General features: G+C 26.8%; 2 protein-coding genes across 2 annotated transcripts in view; both read right to left on the bottom strand.

Annotated features, from left to right (window-relative positions):
* The window catches only part of LOC100196972 (protein DD3-3), a 51,675-nt gene that overhangs the window by 5,783 nt on the left and 18,146 nt on the right, over window positions 1-27,746 (bottom strand). Inside the window, exons 3-10 of the mRNA XM_065818434.1 lie at window positions 26,534-26,716; window positions 25,894-25,947; window positions 20,030-20,111; window positions 10,365-10,481; window positions 9,996-10,160; window positions 8,087-8,339; window positions 7,523-7,709; window positions 2,811-2,981 (exon numbers count right to left, since the gene is read on the bottom strand). Of these exons, the coding sequence (XP_065674506.1) occupies window positions 2,811-2,981; window positions 7,523-7,709; window positions 8,087-8,339; window positions 9,996-10,160; window positions 10,365-10,481; window positions 20,030-20,111; window positions 25,894-25,947; window positions 26,534-26,716 (1,212 nt within the window). The remainder of the gene's footprint in view (window positions 1-2,810; window positions 2,982-7,522; window positions 7,710-8,086; window positions 8,340-9,995; window positions 10,161-10,364; window positions 10,482-20,029; window positions 20,112-25,893; window positions 25,948-26,533; window positions 26,717-27,746) is intronic.
* On the bottom strand, window positions 3,480-7,011 carry LOC136090488 (putative leucine-rich repeat-containing protein DDB_G0290503). The gene is made up of 2 exons (XM_065817188.1): window positions 6,994-7,011; window positions 3,480-5,878 (listed from the first exon to the last, which is right to left on the bottom strand). Exons 1-2 carry the CDS (start codon window positions 7,009-7,011, stop codon window positions 3,593-3,595), a joined length of 2,304 nt encoding a protein of 767 aa, XP_065673260.1. The 3' UTR covers window positions 3,480-3,592.

The following is a 27,746-nucleotide window of genomic DNA, read 5'->3' as shown; positions in this document are numbered from 1 at the left end:
TCTTGGTCATGATCCAACAGAATACAATGTTAATCCAGCTTCCATTCAAAGGGAACGAATAAAACAATGCAAGAAGATAGCAGAAGGTTTAAGGAAGGAATTCAAACCAGAGGTTCCTTTATGTATTAATTGGGATGGAAAATTACTCGTTGACATCACCGGTAAAGAAACTGTTGACGACTTCCAATTCTTGTATCTGGAGTAGGAGTGCAGCAGCTTCTTAGTGTCCCAAAACTACCATCAGGAACAGGTGAAAATGCGGCATCTGCAGTGCATGACATGTCAGTGGCATGGGGAATTAATGATCAAGTAAAGTGCTTTGATACCACTGCAGCCAATACTGGGCCAAGAATGGGGCTTGCATTCTTCTAGAGCAGAAGTTTGGGAAAGATATGTTGTGGTTGGCATGTCGTCACCACATTCTGGAAATTATTTTGGAAGCAGTAGTTTTGCTGTGTCTTGGCCCTTCAAATGGACCTGACATACCACTCTTTAAAAGATTTCAAAAAAGTTGGGTCTCATTTGATTCTACAAAGTACCACACAGCACAGTCTGATAAGAATGCTTCAAATGCTTTTACCGATATCACTGATAAAAGAATCATCTTTTGCAAAGATCAACTACAAACCTTTCAACCGTGTGACGACTACCGAGAACTTTTGCAGTTGTCTATTGTTTTTTTGGGAGGAGTACCTTTGAGGGGCATTTCATTTAGACCTCCTGTCAGTCTACATCATGCTCTCTGGATGGCGAAAGCTATTTATGCGTTGAAAATTTGGATGTTTAGAGACCAATTCATTTTGACAAAAAGAGAGGAGAAGGGAATAAGGGATATTTGCCTTTTCATGGTTCGACTGTACATTACAGCCTGGTACAGATCTCCTGAAGCAACCTCAGCTCCTAGATTTGATCTGCAGCTCTTGAAAGACTTGGATGCCTACAAGACCCAGCATCCTGAGATCTCGAATATTGCTGTGAAGAAGTTACAAAGGCATCTCTGGTACCTATCAGAGGAACTTGTTGCTTTAGCTTTTTTTTGATGATGAGGTTCGCCCTGAGACGAAGGTCAGGATTTTTCCACAGTAGCCCGTTTCATAGGTATCTGATCTGAATTTTTCAGATCAGATACCTATAAAACGGGCTACTGTGGACTGATTAGTTATCCAAGAAAAGAAACTTAAGGACTTTGTCATGTTTAATACACGAAGATTTCAGCATCACAGGACTTCCATCACACTTTCTTCAAAACAGTATGAGCGAATGGGAACATGATGATGAGTTCAAGACTGTAAAGTCCACTGTTCGAAGCATGAAGGTTGTCAACGACATTGCAGAAAGTGGAATAGCACTAATGGACGAATATAATAGACTAAATACAAAAAAAAAAAAAAAAACGAAGAGCAAAAGCAGTTCCTGTTGTTGATAGTTCAAAAATATAGACAGAATAATCCTGACATAAAAAAGACAACTCTCATAAGCGATTAATCTTAGTACAGAACTATTGTCTTAAATAAACCTACAATCGAAGTAAAAAAGCATGTTTATTGCTGTCTTTTAATAAATAAGTAGAAATGCAATGACAGAAAATGGATGTTTTCAATGCATGTAATAAGTAAATAAATGTGTACCAAGTAAATAAGTCATTATCACCAGTCTTGATCACTTTTATGATTTTCTCCTAAGTTAATGACTAAGAGCGCACAGTAAAAAATGTCTTAAGTTTTAATGACTGGTAGCGCCTAGTAAAAATATTTTTTTCCCCTTGAAAATTTATTTCCTCACCAAAATGAACCATTTCAGTGGGTGGCCCACTGCAAAACAAAAAAAAATTTTTAACCCCAAATAAGAAACACCCTAATATATATATATATATATATATATATATATATATATATATATATATATATATATATATATATATGCATACATCACACTGAAATCACACTGATTTAGGGATAGATGAGGGTACATGCATAGACTGATTTAGGGAGAACCTGCAAGTAAAACATTGAAAGGTTTGGGTTAGGGCAGGGATCAGCTTTTTTCATTATTCTTCCTTTTCCCGCTTCTTTTTCTAAAAAAAACTACTAAATAAATTTTTTGTATTGTATCATTCAAACAATGAAAACTTAAATTGATCACAATTTAATTTGTATAAAATAAGCAAAAAAGAAAACATTGGTTCAGATGTGGTTAATTTCCTGAATTTATATATTACTACATTTTATACATATTATGTCATTAACATTTGTTTTATAATTGGTATTTTCTTGAGTGTGACAATATTTGATTTTTTTTTATTTAAAAAAAAAACAAAAGTTACATTACTTTTATCTTTAACAAAGATTAAAATCTTTTTTTTTACTAACTAGTAGACATCAACTGTCTGTCACAAAGTTTGATCAACTAGTAGACATCAACTACCTGTCTGTCCCAAAGTTTGATCAATTAGTAAATCAACTGTCTCAATAATTCCTACACTTTCAAAAAATCATTGCTTTTTTCTTGAGAATAAACTTTGCTATTGTTATTCATCGTTTCATTATTCAATCTGTTATTTTTATTAATAAAAATTAATTTAAATAAGTAAATTTCTTTTATCAATGTTTTTAAAAAACAAATTTATTTTGATCAACAACATAATTCTTTATCTGACGCTTGTTAGTATTTATTTGATTTTACATTACCATGTCTGCCATTATTTTAGTAATTTTACAAAGATAAAACTTCATATAATATATAACATATAATACATAAAACTGAAATATAAAACAAATAATTCATAATAAATAAATTTAAAAAATTATTACTGTATATGAATTCCATCTGAAGCTTTTAGAGTTAGACGACTAGGTACATAATCATATTCAACTGCTGGATATACTTGAACAATGTTTCCTCGTTTACCACGAACATTTAAGTTGTATATCTGAGCCCCACTCAACTGAGCAGGAGCAGATCGAATTGAAAATTGGTGGCTTCTAAAATAAAAATTCTCAAAATCTCAAAATTACAAAAGTTTGCAAAGCATTCAATAATAAATCTTATTTAAAATTTTTACCCCTACATTCTTTTGAATCCAAAAAAATCATAAAGCTGGTTAAGAGAGACAAATCAATATGAACCAATCTGAATAGTTTTTAAATCAGTAAAAATTCTTGCTTTTCTCAAGTGTTTTTAATAAAATTTTAGTAAAAATTTTAGTAAAAATTTTCATTTTTCTAAAATTTTATTAGAAACACTTGAGAAAAGCTCAATAACCTTATCATTAAGCACTGTCACAAGATGTCACATTTTGTAAGGTTTCCTGTTCACTATCATCAATGACATGCAAGAAAAACATTTTAAGCAAAGACCCCTGAACCCACACATTAAACACTGCATTTTACATTAATCTTTCCTGCTTACCACAAAAATTAGCTACACTACAGTAGGTCAGTGGATAATTGATACAGTGAGTCAGAAAAGTTTTGTGAAAAAAATTATTATTTTTGATTTAGCAGTAATGGTTACAAAAAAAATTTTAATAAAGAAAATGGCGATTGTGTACTTAAATGAAGAAAATTTTCTTTATTTAAGTACACAACTTTCATCAATACATGTACATGCAAATTTTACTGTTGATACATAGTTGCTGGTACATAAATGTACATACACATTTTTCTACTTCATTTTGCACATCCTCTACTTCATTTTGCACATCATCTACTTCATTTTGCACATCATCTACTTCATTTTGCACATCATCTACTTCATTTTGCACATCATCTACTTCATTTTGCACATCATCTACTTCATTTTGCACATCATCTACTTCATTTTGCACATCATCTACTTCATTTTGCACATCCTCTACTTCATTTTGCACATCATCTACTTCATTTTGCACATCATCTACTTCATTTTGCACATCATCTACTTCATTTTGCACATCATCTACTTCATTTTGCACATCCTCTACTTCATTTTGCACATCCTCTACTTCATTTTGCACATCCTCTACTTCATTTTGCACATCATCTACTTCATTTTGCACATCATCTACTTCATTTTGCACATCATCTACTTCATTTTGCACATCATCTACTTCATTTTGCACATCCTCTACTTCATTTTGCACATCCTCTACTTCATTTTGCACATCCTCTACTTCATTTTGCACATCATCTACTTCATTTTGCACATCATCTACTTCATTTTGCACATCATCTACTTCATTTTGCACATCCTCTACTTCATTTTGCACATCCTCTACTTCATTTTGCACATCATCTACTTCATTTTGCACATCATCTACTTCATTTTGCACATCATCTACTTCATTTTGCACATCATCTACTTCATTTTGCACATCCTCTACTTCATTTTGCACATCCTCTACTTCATTTTGCACATCCTCTACTTCATTTTGCACATCATCTACTTCATTTTGCACATCATCTACTTCATTTTGCACATCATCTACTTCATTTTGCACATCATCTACTTCATTTTGCACATCATCTACTTCATTTTGCACATCATCTACTTCATTTTGCACATCATCTACTTCATTTTGCACATCATCTACTTCATTTTGCACATCATCTACTTCATTTTGCACATCATCTACTTCATTTTGCACATCATCTACTTCATTTTGCACATCATCTACTTCATTTTGCACATCATCTACTTCATTTTGCACATCATCTACTTCATTTTGCACATCATCTACTTCATTTTGCACATCCTCTACTTCATTTTGCACATCATCTACTTCATTTTGCACATCATCTACTTCATTTTGCACATCATCTACTTCATTTTGCACATCATCTACTTCATTTTGCACATCATCTACTTCATTTTGCACATCATCTACTTCATTTTGCACATCATCTACTTCATTTTGCACATCATCTACTTCATTTTGCACATCATCTACTTCATTTTGCACATCATCTACTTCATTTTGCACATCATCTACTTCATTTTGCACATCCTCTACTTCATTTTGCACATCCTCTACTTCATTTTGCACATCCTCTACTTCATTTTGCACATCATCTACTTCATTTTGCACATCATCTACTTCATTTTGCACATCATCTACTTTATTTTGCACATCCTCTACTTCATTTTGCACATCCTCTACTTCATTTTGCACATCATCTACTTCATTTTGCACATCATCTACTTCATTTTGCACATCATCTACTTCATTTTGCACATCATCTACTTCATTTTGCACATCCTCTACTTCATTTTGCACATCCTCTACTTCATTTTGCACATCCTCTACTTCATTTTGCACATCATCTACTTCATTTTGCACATCATCTACTTCATTTTGCACATCATCTACTTCATTTTGCACATCATCTACTTCATTTTGCACATCATCTACTTCATTTTGCACATCATCTACTTCATTTTGCACATCATCTACTTCATTTTGCACATCATCTACTTCATTTTGCACATCATCTACTTCATTTTGCACATCATCTACTTCATTTTGCACATCATCTACTTCATTTTGCACATCATCTACTTCATTTTGCACATCATCTACTTCATTTTGCACATCATCTACTTCATTTTGCACATCATCTACTTCATTTTGCACATCCTCTACTTCATTTTGCACATCATCTACTTCATTTTGCACATCATCTACTTCATTTTGCACATCATCTACTTCATTTTGCACATCATCTACTTCATTTTGCACATCATCTACTTCATTTTGCACATCATCTACTTCATTTTGCACATCATCTACTTCATTTTGCACATCATCTACTTCATTTTGCACAGCATAACAAGCTGTACTCTTCTCTGTTATTAACAAAGAATAACTTAAAATATTTACATTTTCTGACTGAGCATACTTCTGTTACTAATGAGGTTTCTTAGGCAAAAAAAAGCAGCAAAAAGTCTCTAAACAATAAATTACTGATTGTGCTAAGTTTTTAAATTTATAAAGTAACTCTGAGGTCACACATCAGAATAAATGTAACAACTTTTTTGAGATTTTTTTTTTACCCTACTAAATTTTTAAAACAAGACAATGATAATATTATAACTGTCTTGCTTTAAAAGTATTTTTAAAATTATTAGTTATTTTTTTCTAACAATAAGTATAAATTACTCGAAAAAATTAAAAAAAGTTGGCTTTTTTTTGTACAAAAACAAAATAAAATCTGATGACTGATTGATGATGATTTCTTTTAGAAGACTAACTTTGCATTTAACTGATTCGTGATCTCAAATAAGGATGTTTTCCTTTTTTGACACAAGAACAGACACCTGTATATAATCCCTGCAAAATATATATGTAAGTATGAGCTAATAATTGTAACAAACACATTTTATTATCTCAGAAAATTTTTAAAATCTCAAGGAAACATTTTGTGTAGTCAAGGAAACATGTTGTGTAGTCAAGAAAACATGTGTTGTGAAGCCATCTAAGAATAAACTTATTTTATAGCTGTTACCAAATGGTTTTATGATATGTGTCTTGACCCTCATCTACAAGCAACAAAAACAGGATCACTTAAAACTTTCTTCAGCAGAGTTTCATGTGTGATGCATCACAGTGTTTCATGTGTGATGCTTCAGCAATGTTTCATATGTATGATGCTTAACAGTGTTTCATATGTGTGATGCTTTACAATGTCTCATATGTGTGATGCTTCACCACAACTGGATACTGCTGTTGATGCTATCAAGAACATGAAAATTTTTTATTGTTTTCACGTCTTGTTTTTAATACCCTATTTGAGTTTTTAATACCCTGTGCTATTATGGTACTACTTTTTCTAACTAGTTTTATATCTTTAAAACCTTCCTTTCTTTCACCACCAGATTTGCATTTGATCAATTTTGTTTGAGAAAAACGTTGAATAACACGACTAATGGTGTATGGATGTATTTGCAACGATTTTGCTATCGAATTGTAGCTACTGTTAGGTTTTGTAAATATTTGTGCATAATCTTTTCTCTTACATCTTCTTCTTTTGTCATTTTTAAAACTAATTTCAAGTTAAATCCAAAAACTAACATATTTTTTTGAAACCACAACACATTGTAAACAAAATACAAAATAATTAAGAAGATTTTAATACAACCACTGAAAAAAAATGACGTGCTTATTCTTTCACATTTATTTTGTGTACACGCTTTAAAATATATTAAATTATATTTATAAAAGGTAAAACCAAAAATCAAAATTATAATTATGAAAAATAAAATATAAAAAATAAAAAAATTCTAATTTATCTTATGTTATTAGAAAAATCTATTAAATTAAACCATTTACTTGCTGTGCAACCGTTTCTTTTTCCTTAAAAATAATATTTAGTCAAAAAATGAAATAAGCTCAACCTTAGTGATCAACTCTATATCTGTTTTTTTTTCTTTGACTTCTAAAATTTATTTAACTTTAAAATTAATTACTTAAGATCAAGTTTTTATAGAACTAAAAAGTACCTCCAGCAATTAAATTTACAACTGTACCTCCAGCAATTAAATTTACCTGTCTTGAAATGTTCTACCATATTGAGCAGTATTAATAGCCAGCTTTAATTGAAGTTTTGCACCTATTTTAACATTTGCAGTTTTTAATGGTTGAACAACAACACCATCGTTGTTAAAGACATATCCTCTTTTAGAAGCTTCATCATTTGAAAGTCCAACCAATGGACCAATATTTATTTTGTTAGCTGAAAAAAATAAATAACCAATGATAAACCTGATTTTTGACCAAAAAAAAATTAACGTATAAAATTACAGTTTTAAATAAAAATAAAACAAAGAAATTATTTAGAAGTTATTAATCAAAATAAATATAAAAAGAAATACCTATAAATAAAAAAATAAATATATATAAAAAGTAGTATAATTTAAAAAAAAATGTATATTCTATTTTTTGAATACTTTGTTTTATTATTTTGGCAAGTTTTTTTTATTATTATTAACTAATTAAATTGATTTTTTTCTAGTTTTAATTTAAAATTATTAGAAAAATAAATGAATTAAAAAACATTAGTTACTTATTAATTTTTTATATTTTTATATATTTTGTTATTTAATAACCAACCAGTGTTATTTGATGAGTCAACAGTTGTTGGAAAATCACCAGTAGAAATATTATAGCGCAGACGCAGTGCACAGTTTTCGTTGATGTCATTTGGTATTGTCCAATTATAAGTGTTTGCAAACCCACCAAATCCATTTCCCAGATGATTATCTCTGGATTTAGGAGATAAAATGCAATCAGGAGGGTTTATTGTCTCCTTTGATATTTGTTTCCATACTGCTTTATTACCAGAATTTTTTGGGTACTCTATTTTCTAAAAGAAAAAGAAAAAAAAACTTTTAACCAGATAACTCTAGCTTTTATATAAAAATAGCAGAAATAATAAGTAACAACTTACATCAAATAAAAATGAATTCAAAAATAAAACCTAATAACCGCTCACTAAGTAAAGCACCATTAAACTAACTTTTTTACACAATTAGCGCTTCACTGTATTAATTCATTCATTCACCTCATTATATCTATAAGTAACAAGGTTCCTACTTTTAAAAAAACTAATTCATTAAAAAAATCAAAGTTTAATTAAAAAATGACAATGAGATCTGTTGCAAGGACATGACCCTGACAAATAATGCCAGTGAAGGTCACTTCATGACACAGTGAAGGTCACGGGCTTCTGAAAATATCATTATTGATCTCAATTCATTTCTAAGGATGAGAATTATCATATATTTAACTCTGGTTATAATATGATAATGCAGTAGTGGTGTAGTGTTAAAGCGCCTGTTTTATAAAAAAAAAGTTTCAAGTTTGATTCCCACCACATCCCTGGTAGTACCGCGCTTAACTTGTTTCTCTGTATAGCAACCTTGTTCAACAAGGTTCATGTGACAGAGTTAAAATAGTTGAGAAAGGGTTGTAACCACAATAAAGTAACCTTGACTGTTGTGGTATTTTTGGTCTTAGGGAGGTGAATAACAATAAATAAAATAGTATAAACATTTTTAGATTTTAGCTCTTTCATTTTCAGTGCTTTATTTAACTTTTATTAACTTACTGGTAAAGACATTGTATTTAGTCACATTATTTATAACAATAGTATAGTAATAGTAATAATAATAGATATCAATAGTCTGATATCTGATACTTTTAATTTATTATGGCTTTTTCATCACAAAATTTACTGACACAGAAAAGCAGGCTGCATCACAAAAATATCAACTTAAAGTTTTCATCATATTTGAGTTTCATTTTTTACATTATTTTTAATTATGTTTGTAATCATGAAACCAGTAGATAAATAGGCACAATACGCAATAATTGAAGCAATAATTGAGCCAATTTAATATATTATTTTTGAAGAATATATATATATATATATATATATATATATATATATATATATATATATATATATATATATATATATATATATATATATATATATATGTATATATATATATATATATATATATATATATAATATAAAATAATAACTTGGCATAGTATATCTAAATATAATATCAAAGATCAAATAACATATGCATCATATTGATTGTTTTTTGTTTTTGTTTTTATTTTGGTGTAACTTGATTTTTATTAAACTTTAAAAAACAAACACAAAAAAAAATAGATTAAAAGAACAAGTTTAAGTAAAAAATGTTTTTTCCAAAACAAATTTTATTTTTTTTAAGATTTAAGGAAAGATATTATTTATATTAACATACAAAAAAAAAACATACTGTATTTATAAATAAATAATGTTTTTTTACATAATAATAATTATAAAAATAACTATTATTACTACCTTTCTTATTCTTAAAAGTTTAAAGATTTCCAGTTATCAAACTATATATTCTTTCTTTTTACTATTTTACTTTTAAAAACATAAATAATGAATTTCATTTTCAATATAACAATTTCAAAACATTTTTAACACATTCCTTTGCAAGATTTTTAAACACTTTACCTCACAACTTTCTTTTGTTATTCCCAAAGGATCTTTAACTTTATTACGAACAAGGGCATCCATATAACCAACTGGAGGAATACATATGAATCTTGGTTTCACATTTTCACTTTCTTGTTGGTACCATCTACACCGACTAATATCGTTTGTCATCACCACAATATCCTTCAAGTAAAAAAATGTCTTTTAGTAAGGGAAAGTAATACTTTTTATAAGTATAAATTTATAAATACAATATTTTATACAAGTTTTTTAATTATTATTTATATTTATTTTTTATGATTTTTTTTATTATTAATCACTACTATAAAAAATAAAAATAAAAAAAGACTAGAAAATCGAGTTAAATAACCAATGTTAAAAAAAAACCTTCCACGGTGTTGGCCTCCAATAAGGATAGTAATCTCGTTCTTCAGGGCATTCATAACCTCTACGTGTACCATCAGGATTTTGACGAGTGTATTGTGATGTTTGTCCATCTAAGCTCTAAAGAAGGAGTTTATTAATGTTTAAAATTAAATTTTTTGTAATACAGTTTTAAAACTAAAATTTGAACTTTTTTGTTTGTTTGTTTGTTTTTTAATATAAAAAATGTAATAAAAACTTTTAGTTTCTATATTTACCCAAAACTAAAATTGACTATGAACCTATATTTTTTTTTATTAGAGTGTATATATTATGGTATATTTGTAAGAACATCTATTAAAGTTAGGGTTTCTGAAAAACAGTGTTTTTTAAAAAACAGATGTTTTACTGTTTTTAAAACTTGCACCCCCACTTTTATCCCCTCCCCCCCCCCCCCAACACCACCTTGTATTAAGCACACAAGAGTACAATTTTTTCAAAACTTTATATCCTAACATAAACTTTACTTTTTAATATAGTATTTCAAAAATACAAGAACTGATAATAACTTATCTGAAAATCGTGACCTTACTTTTGTACTAAAGTTTGCACACACACAGAATACTCTTTCAACATCCATATATTTGGGGTTAATTGTTAATAATGCATCATGAAGCTATTGTAGGCTTAAACAACTAAATTTGTCCAGTCCAGAAGATACTATTAGTGATTAATTTTCTTCAGCAAAACATTAAGTTCTTCTTGTCAAGTTAAAATGACATCTGTAGGATTACTTAAAGTTGCTTCAATATCATCAACATCATGAACACTAAAAAGTCAAGATACCAACATCCCTGCAAAAGTTATTGTATCTCTGGATGGGGTTATTTTAGAGTTCTTTAGACAGCGTAATAAATTTATGATATCTGTATTCTGGCATTCATAAACTAACTCTCAAACTATCCATCAATTTTTTTTGATTTAACTGTTAACTAAAGAAAGTTTCTCAAACATGAATTCTAATATCGTCAGCGCTCAATGTTGTTGCATCTTCTCTACTAAGATTCTCTATTGCTAGTTTGATAGGTTTCTAGTTTCTAGGCCTCTAGAAATCCTTTTAAGGCATCAAAGCCTATATTATTGACTAATCGTAAATTTTCTCGCTGTCTCTGTCTTTATCAATAGCTTAAGCATTATTGGTTCAGAAAGTTTTTACATCTGTTCCAGTGAGTTTTTATATCAAGATGAAGTTCAATTTATTTTCCAAGTAGAAGTCAAAAAATTCTACGTTGTTTTAAGTTAGTCTTGTCTTGAAGTTCATAAACTTATTTCTTCTTTGACCCTACAACCTGGTTATGTTGTTAATGTTCTTATGAATAGTTGTATAGACAAACCTATCATTGGTTCTGCTATACATTTGTTTATACCTGTTTGGGGTCTTGAAATGAAAATGAAAAGACAAGAGTCTTTTTATTGAAGAACTTGATTTCATTAACTTGATAGTCAACTTTTGTGAGTTCTTAAGTAAATCATTGTAGTCAATATTATCTTCACACTCATCATTTATAACTTTAATATTTATGCCTTCATCAAAAGAATCATTTTTATATTATCATAATCACAGGTGCTGCTTAAGTCTTCAATATCATTAGTATTAAGACTTCATATCATTTTCTTATAAAGTGTGTTACATACTCTAAGACATAGATCGTATTTAAAACAAAACTGACCAATAACATCTAAATTTCAAATATACTTCTTGTTTACAGATGCTCCATCATGTGTAGATGCAACCAAATCTTTTTTTCACCAATACTCCAAAAACGCTGAGATGTTGTTTCATTATTTCAACCATATCAAGCGCACTGCATAAACCCAAAATTTGTATTAATCCTATTTTATATGTGATATTGTCAGCTTTATCATAAATATTAACTTGTCTTTTTAAAGTAGCAATCTCATCGACAGTCATGCTAAGCTTCACTTTATTGGCTACTTTTAATTTTATGGTGTCAATCATTTTTTTTCGCTTTTTATCAAAATCTTTGTGCAAAAGTTTCATTACATCACTTTTGTTAGCGAGAGTTTAAATTTATCTTAAGCTTTTAACTGGAAAATGCATTTCTGGTAATGGCTCAAATTAAAATGCCATCATAGCTAAATCAGAGAAATTATTTTCAAGCCTCTTTTGTGCAAAGAAGTTGCCAGTTTTTTTTCTCTTCTCATTGGCTCTATCTCATCTATTAATATGATTGATTCCGTTGCCTTATCTAAACAAAGCGTGTGAGTTTTTTTAAGTGGTTTTTTAAGATAGTTGAAGAATCTCATGAGCATTGCGTACATCCAAACTGACTTTGTTAAGAATATGAATAGAAAATAAGGATATTAAGTTTACCCACTTTACCGTTTATGTTTTACTGTTAAAAAAAAATTCCTAACTAGTAACTAAGCAAATATTTTCAAGTTAATGTAAATAAGAGGCTGGTGCTAGAAGCCCTATTTATAACTCTTAAGAAACTCTTAAAAAACTTTTAATACAAGATAAGTAAAAAAGGATTATTAAGATAAGAAACTCATTAGTACTAGCCTGTGAGATTAGTTTTTTTTATAAAAAAAATGCTTATTAATGAATTAAAGTTACTTATTATCCTATTTTTAAAACTATTTATTACATTGTTATTAAAAAAGAAAATTAAATTACCATTTAATTTGTTTTAAAAAATGCGTTGTTAGAGAAACTTTTCTTTTAACAATTGTTTATTTCTTTTTTTATTTAAATTTTTTATCTGAAAATGTTTGAATTTTTTGATTTTGATGAAACTTTATGCAGTTAAAACTCATACTTTTGAAATAGAATTTAATTGTTATGCGAACGCATAAAAAAGTTCAATTTTTAACTTTTTGTTGCTTTAATTTTAATAAAAAAATTGGAAAAACAGTAAAAACAGTTATTTAAAAAGAGCTGTTTGCTATTTTTGATTTTTGTTAAAAAACAGCTGCTTCACTGTTACTGGTAAACAGTGTTCAGAAACCCTAAGACCTAAGAAACCCTAAGACCTAAGAAACCCTAAGACCTAAGAAACCCTAAGACCTAAGAAACCCTAATTAGAGTGATTCAAAAGTTGTCTTTCAATTTTATAAATCAAAACATCTGTTTTAATAAAAATTGGGAATATTTTAAATAAACTCAAAAACTTCAACGTAAAGAAGAGGACTCAGTGAAAGGGTTGCTATTCATTAATATAGTAATGCCGATATTATTACGATAGTTGTTTGCAGTAAATAACAAAGTTTTGTTGGAGTTAAAATTTACAAGCCACTATGAGCCCCATTCTATTACAGAAGTTTAGATCTTTCAGTCACAGCAGTAAGCAAGTCAGCAGTAGAGCAAGAGGTCGAAAAATGTATCGATTGTCTGACAGTAAGTTATTTGATTCAAGATGGTATGTGAGAAATTTGTTGATCAGACTCAAAGACCTTGCTAATAACAGAAAGAAGACTGATCAGACAATAATTGGAAGGGTCAGAATGTTCTCTGGAGTTTTTGAAGATTGGAACAACAGATGCCATTATCTAGCAGGCAGGAAAACAGGCTCAACTTGACTCAGTCAAGCACTCATTAAATAGTTTAGAATGAATTGAGGAGACTTCAAGAGAACAATTTTTTAAGACTGTGACAGGAATGAATGTGAATGTGACATGAATGAATAGTTCTGGAGAACAATTTTGTAAGACTGCGACAGGAATGTTGTCTGGACCACAAGCTGTAGAAGAGTTTTATTTTGTGTTTTATAATTTTTGATACTTTAGTCATTTAAATTACTTTAGAGAGAATTGAAGAGAGTTATGGACAGCAGTTTTGTAAGACAGGAATGTTGTTGGTAAAATGTGAATTCCTTACAATAACTTTAAAAAATAAAAGTTTTAATGTGTATTTTTAACTTTAGCTGAAAAGCCTGTAACTTCTTTTGCAAAAAAGAGGTTTTTAAAAAAATTTTGTTTAGCTAAAAAGAACTTTTTTTTTGAAAAAGGTTCTTATGCAACTCAAAAATTAAAATGTTTAATATATAATTATATTTAAACAAACATATGTTGTTTGTTGATATCATTTAAAATTCAAATTAAGTTTTTTAAACTGTGTTTAACCTAATTCTTTAATAATCTTTTTTAGTTACTTTAAAACTCAATGTACTTAAAAAGTAAACAATGTACTTAAAAGTACATTGTTAAAATAATTTTTTATTTAGAGAGTATATAAGTTGATAAACTTTTACTGCTGACATCTCTGGAAACCATATAACAAATCCATACAAAACTAGCATCTGCTGCAATGGATATGGATAAACAACTGCTGCTATGAACATGTTGCTATGAACTGTTACTATGAAAAATTGTTAAGCAACTGTTGCTATGAAATCAGTTATGCAACATTGTTTAATTATTAAAATGAATTTAATCTGAGAAAGAAAAAAAAAAGACTAAGTGAGTATGTTATTATTCATAGAAATAAAAACATCAAGAACTTTGTTATTGACCAATAATAATTGAGCTTTTATTGAGCGAATATTCACCAGTCACTGTGAACACCTGGTTATTAGCAACCATAAAATGCTTGTTTTATGTAAATCTTGTTTTATATAGAACCACTTAAATATTAAGATTTTTAAAAAGATTGTAAATGTAGATGAGAAACAATATTGGATATATGATTAAACCATCTGGCACTCTAAAAAAGTAAAATTAATACATAATTGTATTCCTAAGCTAAGAATGTGTTTATTAGAATTTTTACAGATAAAAGTATATTCAGTGATGACAGTAGAGCATGGATAGTACTTGCAACCTTAAGCTAAACTTCATAACTGCCTAATTCTAATTAATCATCCTAATTATGCTTTATTATTATAACTACACATATTATATCCTAATTATTAGATCTGCTTTATAATTAATTCTAATTAATCATCCTAATTATGCATTATTATTATAACTACACATATTATATCCTAATTATTAGATCTGCTTTATAATTAAGAGTGTTTCATTTCATTAAATAACATTGTTGCACAAACATAACACCACATAACATCACAACAGGTTTATAAAAATAACACCCATAAAACTTTTTATTTCATCAAAACAAAATAATATAGATTAAGCAAACTTTAAATTAAAACAAACTTTTTATTTATTTTTAAATAACTATTATTATTAATTTACTTTCTATTTATTTTGAAATTTTTTTAAAAGTATTTTAGGGATCCTTAGTGCTAAGAAAAGGTCAAAGAGAAGCGCTAAATACAGTAAAAGTTATTTAAACTTACCAAAACAAATTATTTATATTAACAAAAAACTTCATCAATTTTAACACCATATTATTTCTTACAAAGTAAACTTCTAGCCTTTTGATTTTTTGTTTAAAATGAATCTGGTCTGATTAATACACTTCTGTATCTTTGACGCCAATAAAAATAAGTATCTTTGAAATAACTTTAATCATGTTATAAAAGTTTTTGCATTCTTAATTAATCTTTTATGTCAAAAAAAAACTTTTCAAAGAACTTAAATTGAAACTACTTAAGAAGGAATATAAATAAAATATAGAACATTATGAAGTATAAAGAAACATATAAAAAATATAGGAAAGATTTTAAGATAATATAAAACAGTTTTTTTGGAAAAAAAAATAAAAAGTATAATTCGCAAATAATATTTACAAAAAATATTTACAATTGTTAAAAAAACTATCAATTTGGCTAAAAGTTATCCATATAAACTCAAACTGAAAATCAGCCTGTTTTTTAATGAGGTACAAATTGGTATGGACATTTTAATAGTTTAACATATTTTAAAAATCAAATAAAAACAAAGATTTTATCTATATCCAAGTTAACAAAATTTTGCAAATTTGAATAAATTTTTATTTGTTTTATTTATATAAATAAAAATTTACAATAAAAAAATGTAATAACTATATAAATAAAAATAAATAACTTGTCAAATGTTTCTTATTGTTGACTAATTGTTCCTAATTAAACAATAAATTGTTGTTCAAAGCAGATACTTTAATAAAAAAAAATGCAGAATCATAAGTTAATTTTATACTTAGCAATAAAAACAAGAAACAAAACAATTGAAATGTTCTTTTTAAGAATTTGTTTCGGTAATTACAATGCAGCTTGTTTTAAAACTAGGGGATCCCTTTAACTTTATATCCTAAGATAAATAGAAATAGGAGCAGAAGATAAATGGTAGAATAAATATTGGTTGATCACGATTAGTGAACGGAAACTTTCGGCTTCGTTTGGAATTTTGGCCGAAGTTTCGGCCGAAACAGAAATTTCTGCTTCAACAATTTTTTTACTTTTCCTGTTTCGGCTGAAATTTCGGTTCAAACCGCAACCGAAATGAACCGAAACTTTTATAAGATTTTTTTAAAGTTTAGATAACTTTTTTTCAATTTAGAGTGGGATAATGACGATTTCCTAATTGTAATTGTTTGTTAGTAAATCAATTTTTAATTATAACAATTGTAGAAATTTTAATTTAAATCACGTTACATAATGGTTTTAAGTTAGTATTCTCGAATCATTCTTAAAATTAATTAACATTTAAGTAAATCAACCCAAACCAATAGTTTCATCAAAAGTTTCTCAGAGCTAAACTTTACAATGGAAAATAATTGATAAAAAACTGGTTTATGGAATCATTTTACCGTGACAGCTAGTGATTTCAAATACGGAGCTTACAATATCTGCAATTTGAAAATATTTCGAGGATCGCACAATCCAAAACTTCAATCACTTAGTAGACTTTCATCACATTTAAGAAGTCGTTTACTCTAAAAAATCTCCTACCTGAAAAAGCAATACTCACAACTACCGACAGTCTGGAAAATATACCAACTTCAGATCAAATTACAATTAAAAAAAGAACAATAACCTTATTTGACACCAGATCAAAACGACAGAGGGCTGAAATGTTGCAATTTGCAATGCCTGGTTGGGTTGACAATATCTCAAAAATTGATTCAATCTCCGAAGAAGGTCTAAAGTTTCATAGATTTATATTAGAAAACAGCATTAAAAGCAAAGTTTGGTTTGGCGAAAGTAGCAAAGAGATTCCTTTTACCTCCACAAACATCTACCGAAGTTAAAAGGTTGAGACAACCTTTTAACTTCGGTAGATGTTTGTGGAGGTAAAACTGCTGGAGACATTCTTTCAAATGAAAGAAACAGACTTTTGCCAGAAAACATGAAAAATGTATTCTGCAGAGAAAATATTTCAATTATTACCTTTAATTATTAAAATGTCTTGACATATTATAGTTTTTATCAAACTATGTTACATGGTGATTGCTTAGATATATGTAAAATGGTTTTTTTGCTTTAATTCGGTGATCATAAAAAGTTCAGGGATTTTAAACATTCTTTTTCAAATTTTGGCCGAAATTTTGGTTTCGGTTTCGACCAAAACTTCGGCTTCGGTTTTGGCTACAGCTTCACTGAACCGAAATTTCGGTACTTTCGGTTTCAGCTCAAATTTCGGTTTCGGTCGATCACTAATCACGATAAAATTCAGCACCTTTAATTGTTAATTACTCAAAACATACTTGACAGATTTTTGTAACTTTTTTGATACAATAAAGCTAATTTAATTATTTATTTCAATATTTTTTTATCGGAGTGCTTAAATAGAAACCAAATATTTGGTAAGTACTTGATATCATGTGCAGGATCTTGCTTTGAGTTACTTTTTTTGAAGCTGCTATCCAATTTTTCTTAAAATACTTTTTATCTGAAGCTAACTTCTAGCTTTTTAATAAGATTTCTTGTAGATTTAATAAGATTCCTTGTAAATTTAAGACTCCTAAGGTACATATTGGAAACCATTTTGTTCATACTATTCTAGAGACTTCTGGAGTAGTGGATTGTAGCCAAAACTATTGTGCGCATATCATGCTTTCTAATAAATGGCAAAAGATGTTTCTTTAGGTATTTTTTTATATAAAATATGCATTCAAAGTTATATGAGTAATGTTTGGTGTATTTTTCAAACCACAGGAGCACTTGGACCACAGCAGTGTTTTTTCAAACCACATGATTGCTTATGTATTGTGTAAAACAATAATGGATTTGCCTTGATGGAACAAATGATAGTTTTGCTTTATACTTATTTTGAAATTCTTTTCTTTTTTCCACTTATAGCTTCTTTTTAAATAGATTGAATCTGTTTATATCGCCACAAAATAAATCCAACTGAGGATCGAGAAAAACCTGGCAATTTTAAACTTTTGAAAATAAAGGATTTAAAAAAAAAATTCTTAAACTTTTTTTCAAACTATTATTTGTTTACTTATTTTAACCCAATAATAATCAACACTTATTACCATGACAATCAAACAACAACACGATAGCTTTCATTTGCAAAAAAAAAAATTTAAAAATTGTCAAGTAGGTTTTGAGTATATAACGATTAAAGGAACTTCATTGTGTTCAACCTATATAATAAACTAAAGATACAAACATTGCTATGACTGCCTAAAGTAGCATCTGCAATATGCCAATTAATTCTCTTTAAAAAAATAATTATGCATCAAAGGGCTAGTTAAGTTAATAGAAATTAAATATAAACTGTTATTTTTAATACCTTGAAACTTAATCTAAGAATCAATGTGAGGTTATGACGAGCTTGTTTTAACTTAATCTAAGAATCAATGTGAGGTTATGACGAGCTTGTTTAACGTACAAAAGCTACAATAAAACCGTTGTTTTACAAAAATCAAAAGGTTTGTTAAAAGATGTTGGGTAATAGAAAAAAAATTTTGACAGGGTGAACTAGTTCATCCTGTAAGAAAAGTATTCCGTAAATTAAAAAGCAGTACTAAAGTATCTCATTAACTAAATAAATTAAATAGCAGTATTAAAGTGTCTCATTACTAAATAAGCTAAACAACAGTACTAAAGTATCTCATTAACTAAATAAATTAAATTGCAGTATTAGAGTGTCTCATTACTAAATAAGTTAAACAACAGTACTAAAGTATCTCAATACTAAATAAATTAAACAGCGGTACTAAAGTATCTTATTACTAAATAAATACCACTTAAAACTGGTGTCTGTTAGCGATATTATTTAGTATTTAGAATTTTATTAGAAAACGAACTATAATGCCTTAAACAAATTTGTCCAAATTTTTTTAACTTAATTAAATTGTAAAATTCATCTTTTTGCAAATAAATAATCAGATATGATGAAAATTATATTTTGCTTATATATGTAACCGTTTAACATTGACTGCAAAGTGTTTTTTTTTAAGTGTGACAAAAAATTTGATTTATTATTATCAAATAAATTATTGTTATTGTTGTTGTTTTGAACTATTACTTATATTTTTAGATTTTACTATTACTGATAATGTTTTGTATCAAACAAATGTCAAATTAGCTATTAAAAAAAAAAATTTAATAACAACTAAGTGATTAGAAATACTGTAAAATAAAATAATAATATTTCATATTTCAATTGGCCTTTATATTTCTTTTGACTATGTTAAGTTATTTCTTTTTACTTCTTATGTTAAATTCTTATTTAAGTATGAGAAACGAACAAAACTTTCCATAATAAAACTTGTTTATTGCGATAAAACATTGGAATGTTAACAAATTTCAAGAAAATTTTCATTAAACCTGATCTGCTGTAAACAATCCTTGATTTCTCGATGTATATTTGCACCTCATATAATAATCTGAGTCTTCATGCATGCCATATCTTTGCAAAATAACAAAAAAAAAAAAACTGTAATGCCAAATTAACAAAAACAACATAAAAGTTATGTAAAAAGTAATTTTACACATAAAACTTAGACAAATACAAACAATAATGTCAATATTTGACATAAGGTAGTATTCATTTGCAAGAGGTAGAGTCCAAATCCCACAACATGTCTTGTAGCCCAACCCTAAACTTGTTTCTTTCTGAAGTGATCTTACTTGTTATAGATTTGAAAATCAAATATAAGTAATACGAAAATGAGTAGTCTCATTAACTCTAGAATAACCCCTCTGGGAGATAATTTAGCCTTAAAATATATGCGTGTGTGTGTGTGTGTGTGTGTGTGTGTTTATATATATATATATATATATATATATATATATATATATATATATATATATATATATATATATATATATATATATATATATATATATATATATATATATATATATATATATATATATATATATATTGTTGAGATGAAAAAAAAATATTTTTAACAAATTAAAAAATTAAAAAACTGTTTGAAAAAACAAACTCTGATGTAATGAAAAATGAGATATAATTTAATCTTTTCTTATAAACATATTGTTCCCAATATGATAAAATATTTCAAATGATTCATGAAAGCAGAGGTTGCAAACTGTAGTTGTTGGCTTGTAAGGTTTACAGTGTTTTATTGTATGTTTTATGCCTAATCATTCAAAATTCAAATTTCCTTGGAAAGCTTGGTATCATTTTTATACTTTACCATGTTGGAAGATTTTAAATGATTTATTTATTTTAACTGATTTATTTGAGTGGTAACTCATTTACACCAATATATACATTTTACAGTAGCAAAATAAACTAGCATGGTAAATAATTTTTTCTTTAATATGGTTTTTAAAAAATGTATGTTACAAAGGTAACAACTGATCAAGCGTAACCGATAGTTAAACAAAGCACTGAAGTGTGAAGCATCTAAGAGTCGAATTTGATTAAAAACAATTGGACTGAAACGTGTCCGATCAAACTGAAATGATATAAATAGAGAAGAGGAAGATGAAATAGGGTCGCTCGTTTGTACGTTCAGAGTTTGTAGAATCATTTGATGTTGAGAAGAAGATATACTACAGGAAGAGATATCAAGAAGAACTTTGTAGAGTATTAAATATAATAAACATTAAGTTACATGTAAAATAGTATCAGTTATATTAGTTGGAGTTTTAGTAATACAGAATAAATTGTAATTAACTAATAGTTGTTTGGAATTATTATTATTATTAACTGCTAACATACACAAAGAATAAAGGTTCAAGGAATATAATAAATATATTTTAAAATAAAAAAGTAATCACTACTACCGTGTAACATATATGCTTTGTAAAAATCTTGTTTTATGTAACATTTGTAATTTTTATAATAGCGTTTTATAAAATGATTGTTTTCTTCGTGTTAAGTATTCAATTTAAATAGCTACACACAAGAGTTAACATTGTTAACTAATATTCGCAGTTTTTAAAATGATTTTAATGAGCAGAAATATAAAATGTGCAATAATTTGTCTTAATGTCATTAACTTTAAAGATTTGAAGATAAAGTATTTTGTTATTATTTGTAATTGTTGTACGTTATTAAAAACATTAACTCTTCCCCTTTTTTTTTTTTAACTCAATCTTTTTATTAATTTTTCTTGTAGCTTTTCCCGCCATTTGCAAACTCATTGCAAAGAATAAATTTAATTTTAATAATGAATAAATATATTTTTAAATAAAATATCCAGGTATTTTTTTTATTAATCAATGAATTAGATGAAAAATATATTTGAAAATACATTTTTAGTAAAAACTCATTTTTATGTAGCATAAGTAATTCTTATAGTTTAGTTTAGATTTAGTTTAGTTTATTTTATTCAGTAATCGGTCAAAAAATTACAACAAAAAAATAAAGCCAAAAATAAAAATAAAATGATTGATGAAGAGGGGCAGCACCAGGCTCCTCTGTTCTGACAGTCTTGTGCTGCATACAAAGCAGTTATAGTTAAAAAAAAAGGTTTGTGCACTTTTTCTAGTGTTTCAATGTCATGTTTTAGAAACAGCAAACAGCTGGTACCGCGAACTCGAGCTATGGGCAAATATAAGCTATATACAATATAATTTATAAAACAATTTATTTTTTTACTAAAAATGTATTTTCAAATAAATATTTTGTCTGATTCTTTGATTAATAGAAGAAATAAATAAATAAATAAATATATATATATATATATATATATATATATATATATATATATATATATATATATATATATTTACATACATATATATACATATATAAATTTCACAAAATTATTTTTTTTTTTTACCAAGTATTCAGTTTGAATTTTTTAAATATTTTACAAAAATTATTTGGATATTTAAATTAAAAAAAACTCAAAATTAAAATATTCTTTGGTTGGAGTTAATTTAAACTATTAACATTAGCTGGTAATTTGAATGTTAGTTATTTGCATTTCCATTTAAAAAAATATATAGATTTTGTTTTAAAATTATTGTATTAAAAGGAATATGAATTTGTTAATTTTCAAGCATTAAGTTTTTTTGTATGTATTAAATTCAGTTTTGAAGAACTATTACTAAGATAAAATTTTAAACAAAGAAAAAAATAAAATTTTGACCGTCCAAAAACAACAATTAACAGTCAATTCCATGTGTTAGCCAATCAAATTGACCACCTGCCTTCAATTTCTTTTTTCCACGCTGCAATAAACTATATTATTTACTAAATAATGATTGTTAAATGGGCAACCAGTTTTTGTGATGCAGATGCAGGTTCTTATTTTCTGAGTTTCATCACTGTGTAAAATCTTGCAGTCATGCGAATGAATTATAGATTTTACATTTTGCATACAGCTATAACTTAACTTGATTGAATTTTTGTTAAACATTTTATGAAGTTTATGGTTTACTAATTTTGTTTCCACATTCTGAGAGAACCGAGAGTAATACTATATGACTTTTCACTTGGGGTTTTTGGTTTTTTTAACTAAGGTAATCTGAGGTTGGTACTTTAGTTTACAACTTTTTAATGCTTCTTTGTAAGGTGCAATAACTTTATTAAAAACAAACTCATTTAATGATATGGCAGACATTCTTAATTCAACTGTGTGAGGGAGTGTTTTGATAATGCTTAGTGGATGATTGTAATCACAATGGACATAACTCAATTAATAATCAGATTTACAGTATGGTCAAAATGAATTGTTGTTGAGGTCCAATGTCACATTGAGGTAGTTAACTATTTTCATATTGCATTGGATAGAAATAAGAAATAGTTACTTTTACAAAATTTTTCAAAATTTTTTGTAATTATTAAAATTTATATATATATATATATATATATATATATATATATATATATATATATATATATATATATATATATATTTATATATATATATATATTTATATATATATTTATATATATATGTGCATGCGTGTGTATATATAAATATATGTATATATACTTATATATATATATATATATATGTGCGTGCGTGTGTGTGTGTGTGTGTGAATATATAAATATATATATAGATATATACTTATATACACTTACCTACATAGGCTATACATAGCATATTTAGACATACATAGCCTTGCATAAAATGTTATTGATGATGAAAAATAGAAGATGAAGAAGAGGATCAGTAATCAGAACAACTGAGGGTTTTAAAAGGTTTAACAGTATTATTTTAATATTGTAAATTAATGCCAATAATATCATTACTTGTATAAATAATATACTTAGGTTCGCAGAAAAGTAAACAAAAAAACAAAAAGTTTTTATAATCATTCATAAAAATTTGAGTCATTTTAATTTTATTTTAATAATGTTCAAATTAATGTTCATGATAATATGCAAAGTTTTGTTTTGTCATTTTTTTTTTTATACTTTTTTTTAAGTATGCTTAGTTTTTGCCCATTTTAAGTTAGCCAATTTTCACTTTATTTTGGCATTTTTTCATTTAAATTTGGTACGAATTTGTTTTACAGGGTGTAAGTTTTGTGTGCCAAATTAAAATAAAAATTGGCCGACCTAAATGCAAAAAGGTGTAGTAGCTAAATTTTTATGACTTTTGACGCCAGTATAGTAATCAATATTTTTTTATTAAGTCAAAGTTAATGTGATAAATTAATGGTAGAGTTCGCAAGCTAGAGATTCGAAGTTCAAATTTACCCTACGAAGTGCCTTGCTCAGCATGCTTCACCTAGTAGTATAATAAGGTTTGTGCTCCAGAGTTTAGAGTTCAGAGAGTGTTAATTAATAAAATATTAATAAAATTAAAAATTAAAATTACCAAAAAAAAAAAAATTAACATAAACAAAAAAAGTGGCCTCCTCAACTGTGTTGGTTCCTCTGGAGCCTTAGGGCTGTGAATTGAATTTAAAAAAAAGCCCAAAAACCATATTATAAATGGTAAGTCTGACGAGTGCAGTGGGTGGCAGATTATTGTGAATCTGGTTCAATTAAGACAATTCACGATGGCTTGAGTAACATGGATTGGGCTTTATCATATAAAACTTAGAACCTTGAACGTCTTTTATTTATTAAGTTTTATTTATTTCATGTATGCTTTCAAAAAAAATTTCACATAAAATTGACTAGGAATGGTGTCACCTTTTCAACATAACCCTAAAAGAACAATACCTGTTGTTTTAAAGAATACTTATAACATGTTTTTGAAGAATATGCACAATAGATTCAAATCTGTTGCATCTTATTACAGTTCTTTTACTATCAACTTCACTAACCCAACAAAACTCTAACTAAACAAGGCTGCTGCTAATACCAATTCACTGATTGTAATTAGTGATGAAACTCAGAGTAGAGTACAGATTTTAACTTTTAGTTTTTTTAATTAGTTAATTTTTAATTAACTTTTTGTCATTTAAAAATTCCTTTAATAAAATGTAAAAAATTTTTTAAATTTTTAAAACAAATGAAGAAGATTACAACAAGTAGGGCTAGTTAGCAGCAGAGTTAAGTTAACAAAATCCATTTATCTTCAGAGTCTTTTTTTAGAAAGTGACAAAAATTAAATGAAACCATCTTATATGACCATGTCATCTTTTAATGTATTATTGTAAAGATTTGTGCATGCACATAGAAGGTATTGGGATTTTTGTGTTTTTAGGACAAAAACATAAATTTTGGATTATCTTTTTGCTTAATAAAGAAAAATCCAGTCACAACTGATTTTTTAAAAAAAGTTTTATTTAAAAAGTTTTACATGACCTATAGGCTTAATTATTGAAAAAAAGGCTTTTAGGGAAAGTTTGAAATTTTTATGGGGCTAGCTTATAGTATTTACTAAGGAAATAAAAACGTATTTATAATTTTTTTTTTTTTAAATTTGTAACATGTTTAATATTAAAATGTTAAGAAAATTTATTTTTTACAAAAAAAAAAATTTAGGGGATTTTTTTGACCTAGAAAAAAGTGGCATAATAAATATAAATAATTTTTTAATAATAAATATAAGTCAAAAATATTACCTAATCTCATACTTTTTTATTTACAAAAAAATGTGCCGTTAGGGCTACAGAACTCAAAGACTAAAAACAGAGGCAACTACCCCCAATATCCTCTATATAAAATGTTCTTAATAGAAGAAAATTTTAGGTGAAATATAGATATTTAATTATTTCCATATCTATTTGTAACTTTGCAATAAAGTTTTACAAACTTTTTACCAACCTAAGTATATTTTTATTTATTTTTTTAAAGTTACCTTGTATCAGTGTCACAGTCCTTTTCTTTGCATTTATTGTTATCTGGAATTGTACTGAATAAAAAAAAAAATTATTAATATAATTTACTGCAGAGAATATATAATTTATTGAAAAGAAGCTAAATGTTACATTTAAATTGAGACATGTTGTAATGTATTTTTAAAATATTTTATTAATAGTATTGATTAATAAAAAAATTAATCTTTAACAATTAACTACTGGTAAACATGTTATAGTGTTGGGTTATATATGAATATTAAAAAATAAAATCTCAAATTAAATGAATAATAAGTATTACTGTAAAAATGGTTTAAAATCTAAAATGAAAAAACTTTCAAAATGTGTTGTTAAATGTTAAGCAGATGTTTTTACCAACTGCATTAAAATGCAGCACTAAAAGAATATTGTTTTTACATTGATAATTTCATTCTTATAACTTTTCAAATTTTATTTAAACCATGTTTTATAAATAAAGAGTAAGTCTTTAAGAATTATGCAATACTTGAAGATTTTTTTGCATTAATGGTACAAAGTTTAAAATTAAATTTTCAATTATAAAATAAATACAAATGAAACTATATTTAATTATCTTTTTCTAAATAAAAACTAAATGTTATTTAGGTATTTTAATAAAAAAACCTGGTTGAAGTGCCATCTCTCAGATCATTACTGCACATATACTGAACAATAATTTCACAATTGGCATTAGGTCCACCACAAGAATGTTGATTAGTCCATTCAATTGAGAGCTGTGATCCTGCAAGATAGTATATCTTTCCATCATTATATCCACCACGTGCATTGTTTTGAGAATCAAACAACCTAAATGTTTATGTATATATGTATATATGTGTGTGTATATATATATATATATATATATATATATATATATATATATATATATATATATATATATATATATATTTATATATATATATATATATATATATATATATATATATATATATATATATACTCATATATATCATATATATATACTCATATATATACTCATATATATATATATATATATATATATATATATATATATATATATATATATATATATATATATATATATATATATATATATATATATATATATATATGAGTATATATATACACATATATATATCAGGCCTTGTAATGAAGTGGGAGCAATCACTCTGTGTACATGAAACACGCTGTAAATGGCCTGCCAGGTGCAACAAATAGCACTTGCTAGTTTTGTAACGAGAGTAAAAAATCGTGCTCGTCTGGAGAAAATCATAAATTGATTTTATAAAAAAATACTTTAAGTAAAATTTTTTTGCTTAAGTCAAAATATGTTGAATATATAATTAGTAGAGTTTGCATATTGTTGAATAAAGAAATTATATCCCTAACAAAGTATGTCATGCATAATTTATGCTTGACATACTTTAATTTTAATTTATGTGGCATAAGTTCAAATTGAAAATCTCAGTGCAAGAGAGCCTATGATTTATTTTTTTTCATTTGAAAGCTAAATTCAGCATGATGTTTTTTTTTAATTCCAGAGGACTTTATCATATTATTCGCCTAATTGTACCCTGGTTAAGTGGAACCATTCGCTAACTACAGTTTACAGTCCATTTGAAAAAAAACTTCGCTTAACTAGAACTTTTACTTTGAATAGCATAAAAGCCCATGTAATAAAATATCAAAACTTGCAACACTTCAATAAAAATTCTAAACTTAAAAAAATTAAATATCTAGCATAATATTTATAAATATTTAGCGTAATATTCATAAATATGAATAAATATCTAGTGTAATAATTTATCAAACCAAAACTTCACTTATAGCTTTGATTTTGTACAGACTCGATCAC

This window comes from Hydra vulgaris, chromosome 14 (assembly GCF_038396675.1).
Source record: "Hydra vulgaris chromosome 14, alternate assembly HydraT2T_AEP".
In the NCBI taxonomy this organism is placed as follows: domain Eukaryota; kingdom Metazoa; phylum Cnidaria; class Hydrozoa; order Anthoathecata; family Hydridae; genus Hydra; species Hydra vulgaris.
Note: the sequence above shows the minus strand (reverse complement) of the source record. Positions and strands in the feature narration are given on the sequence as shown.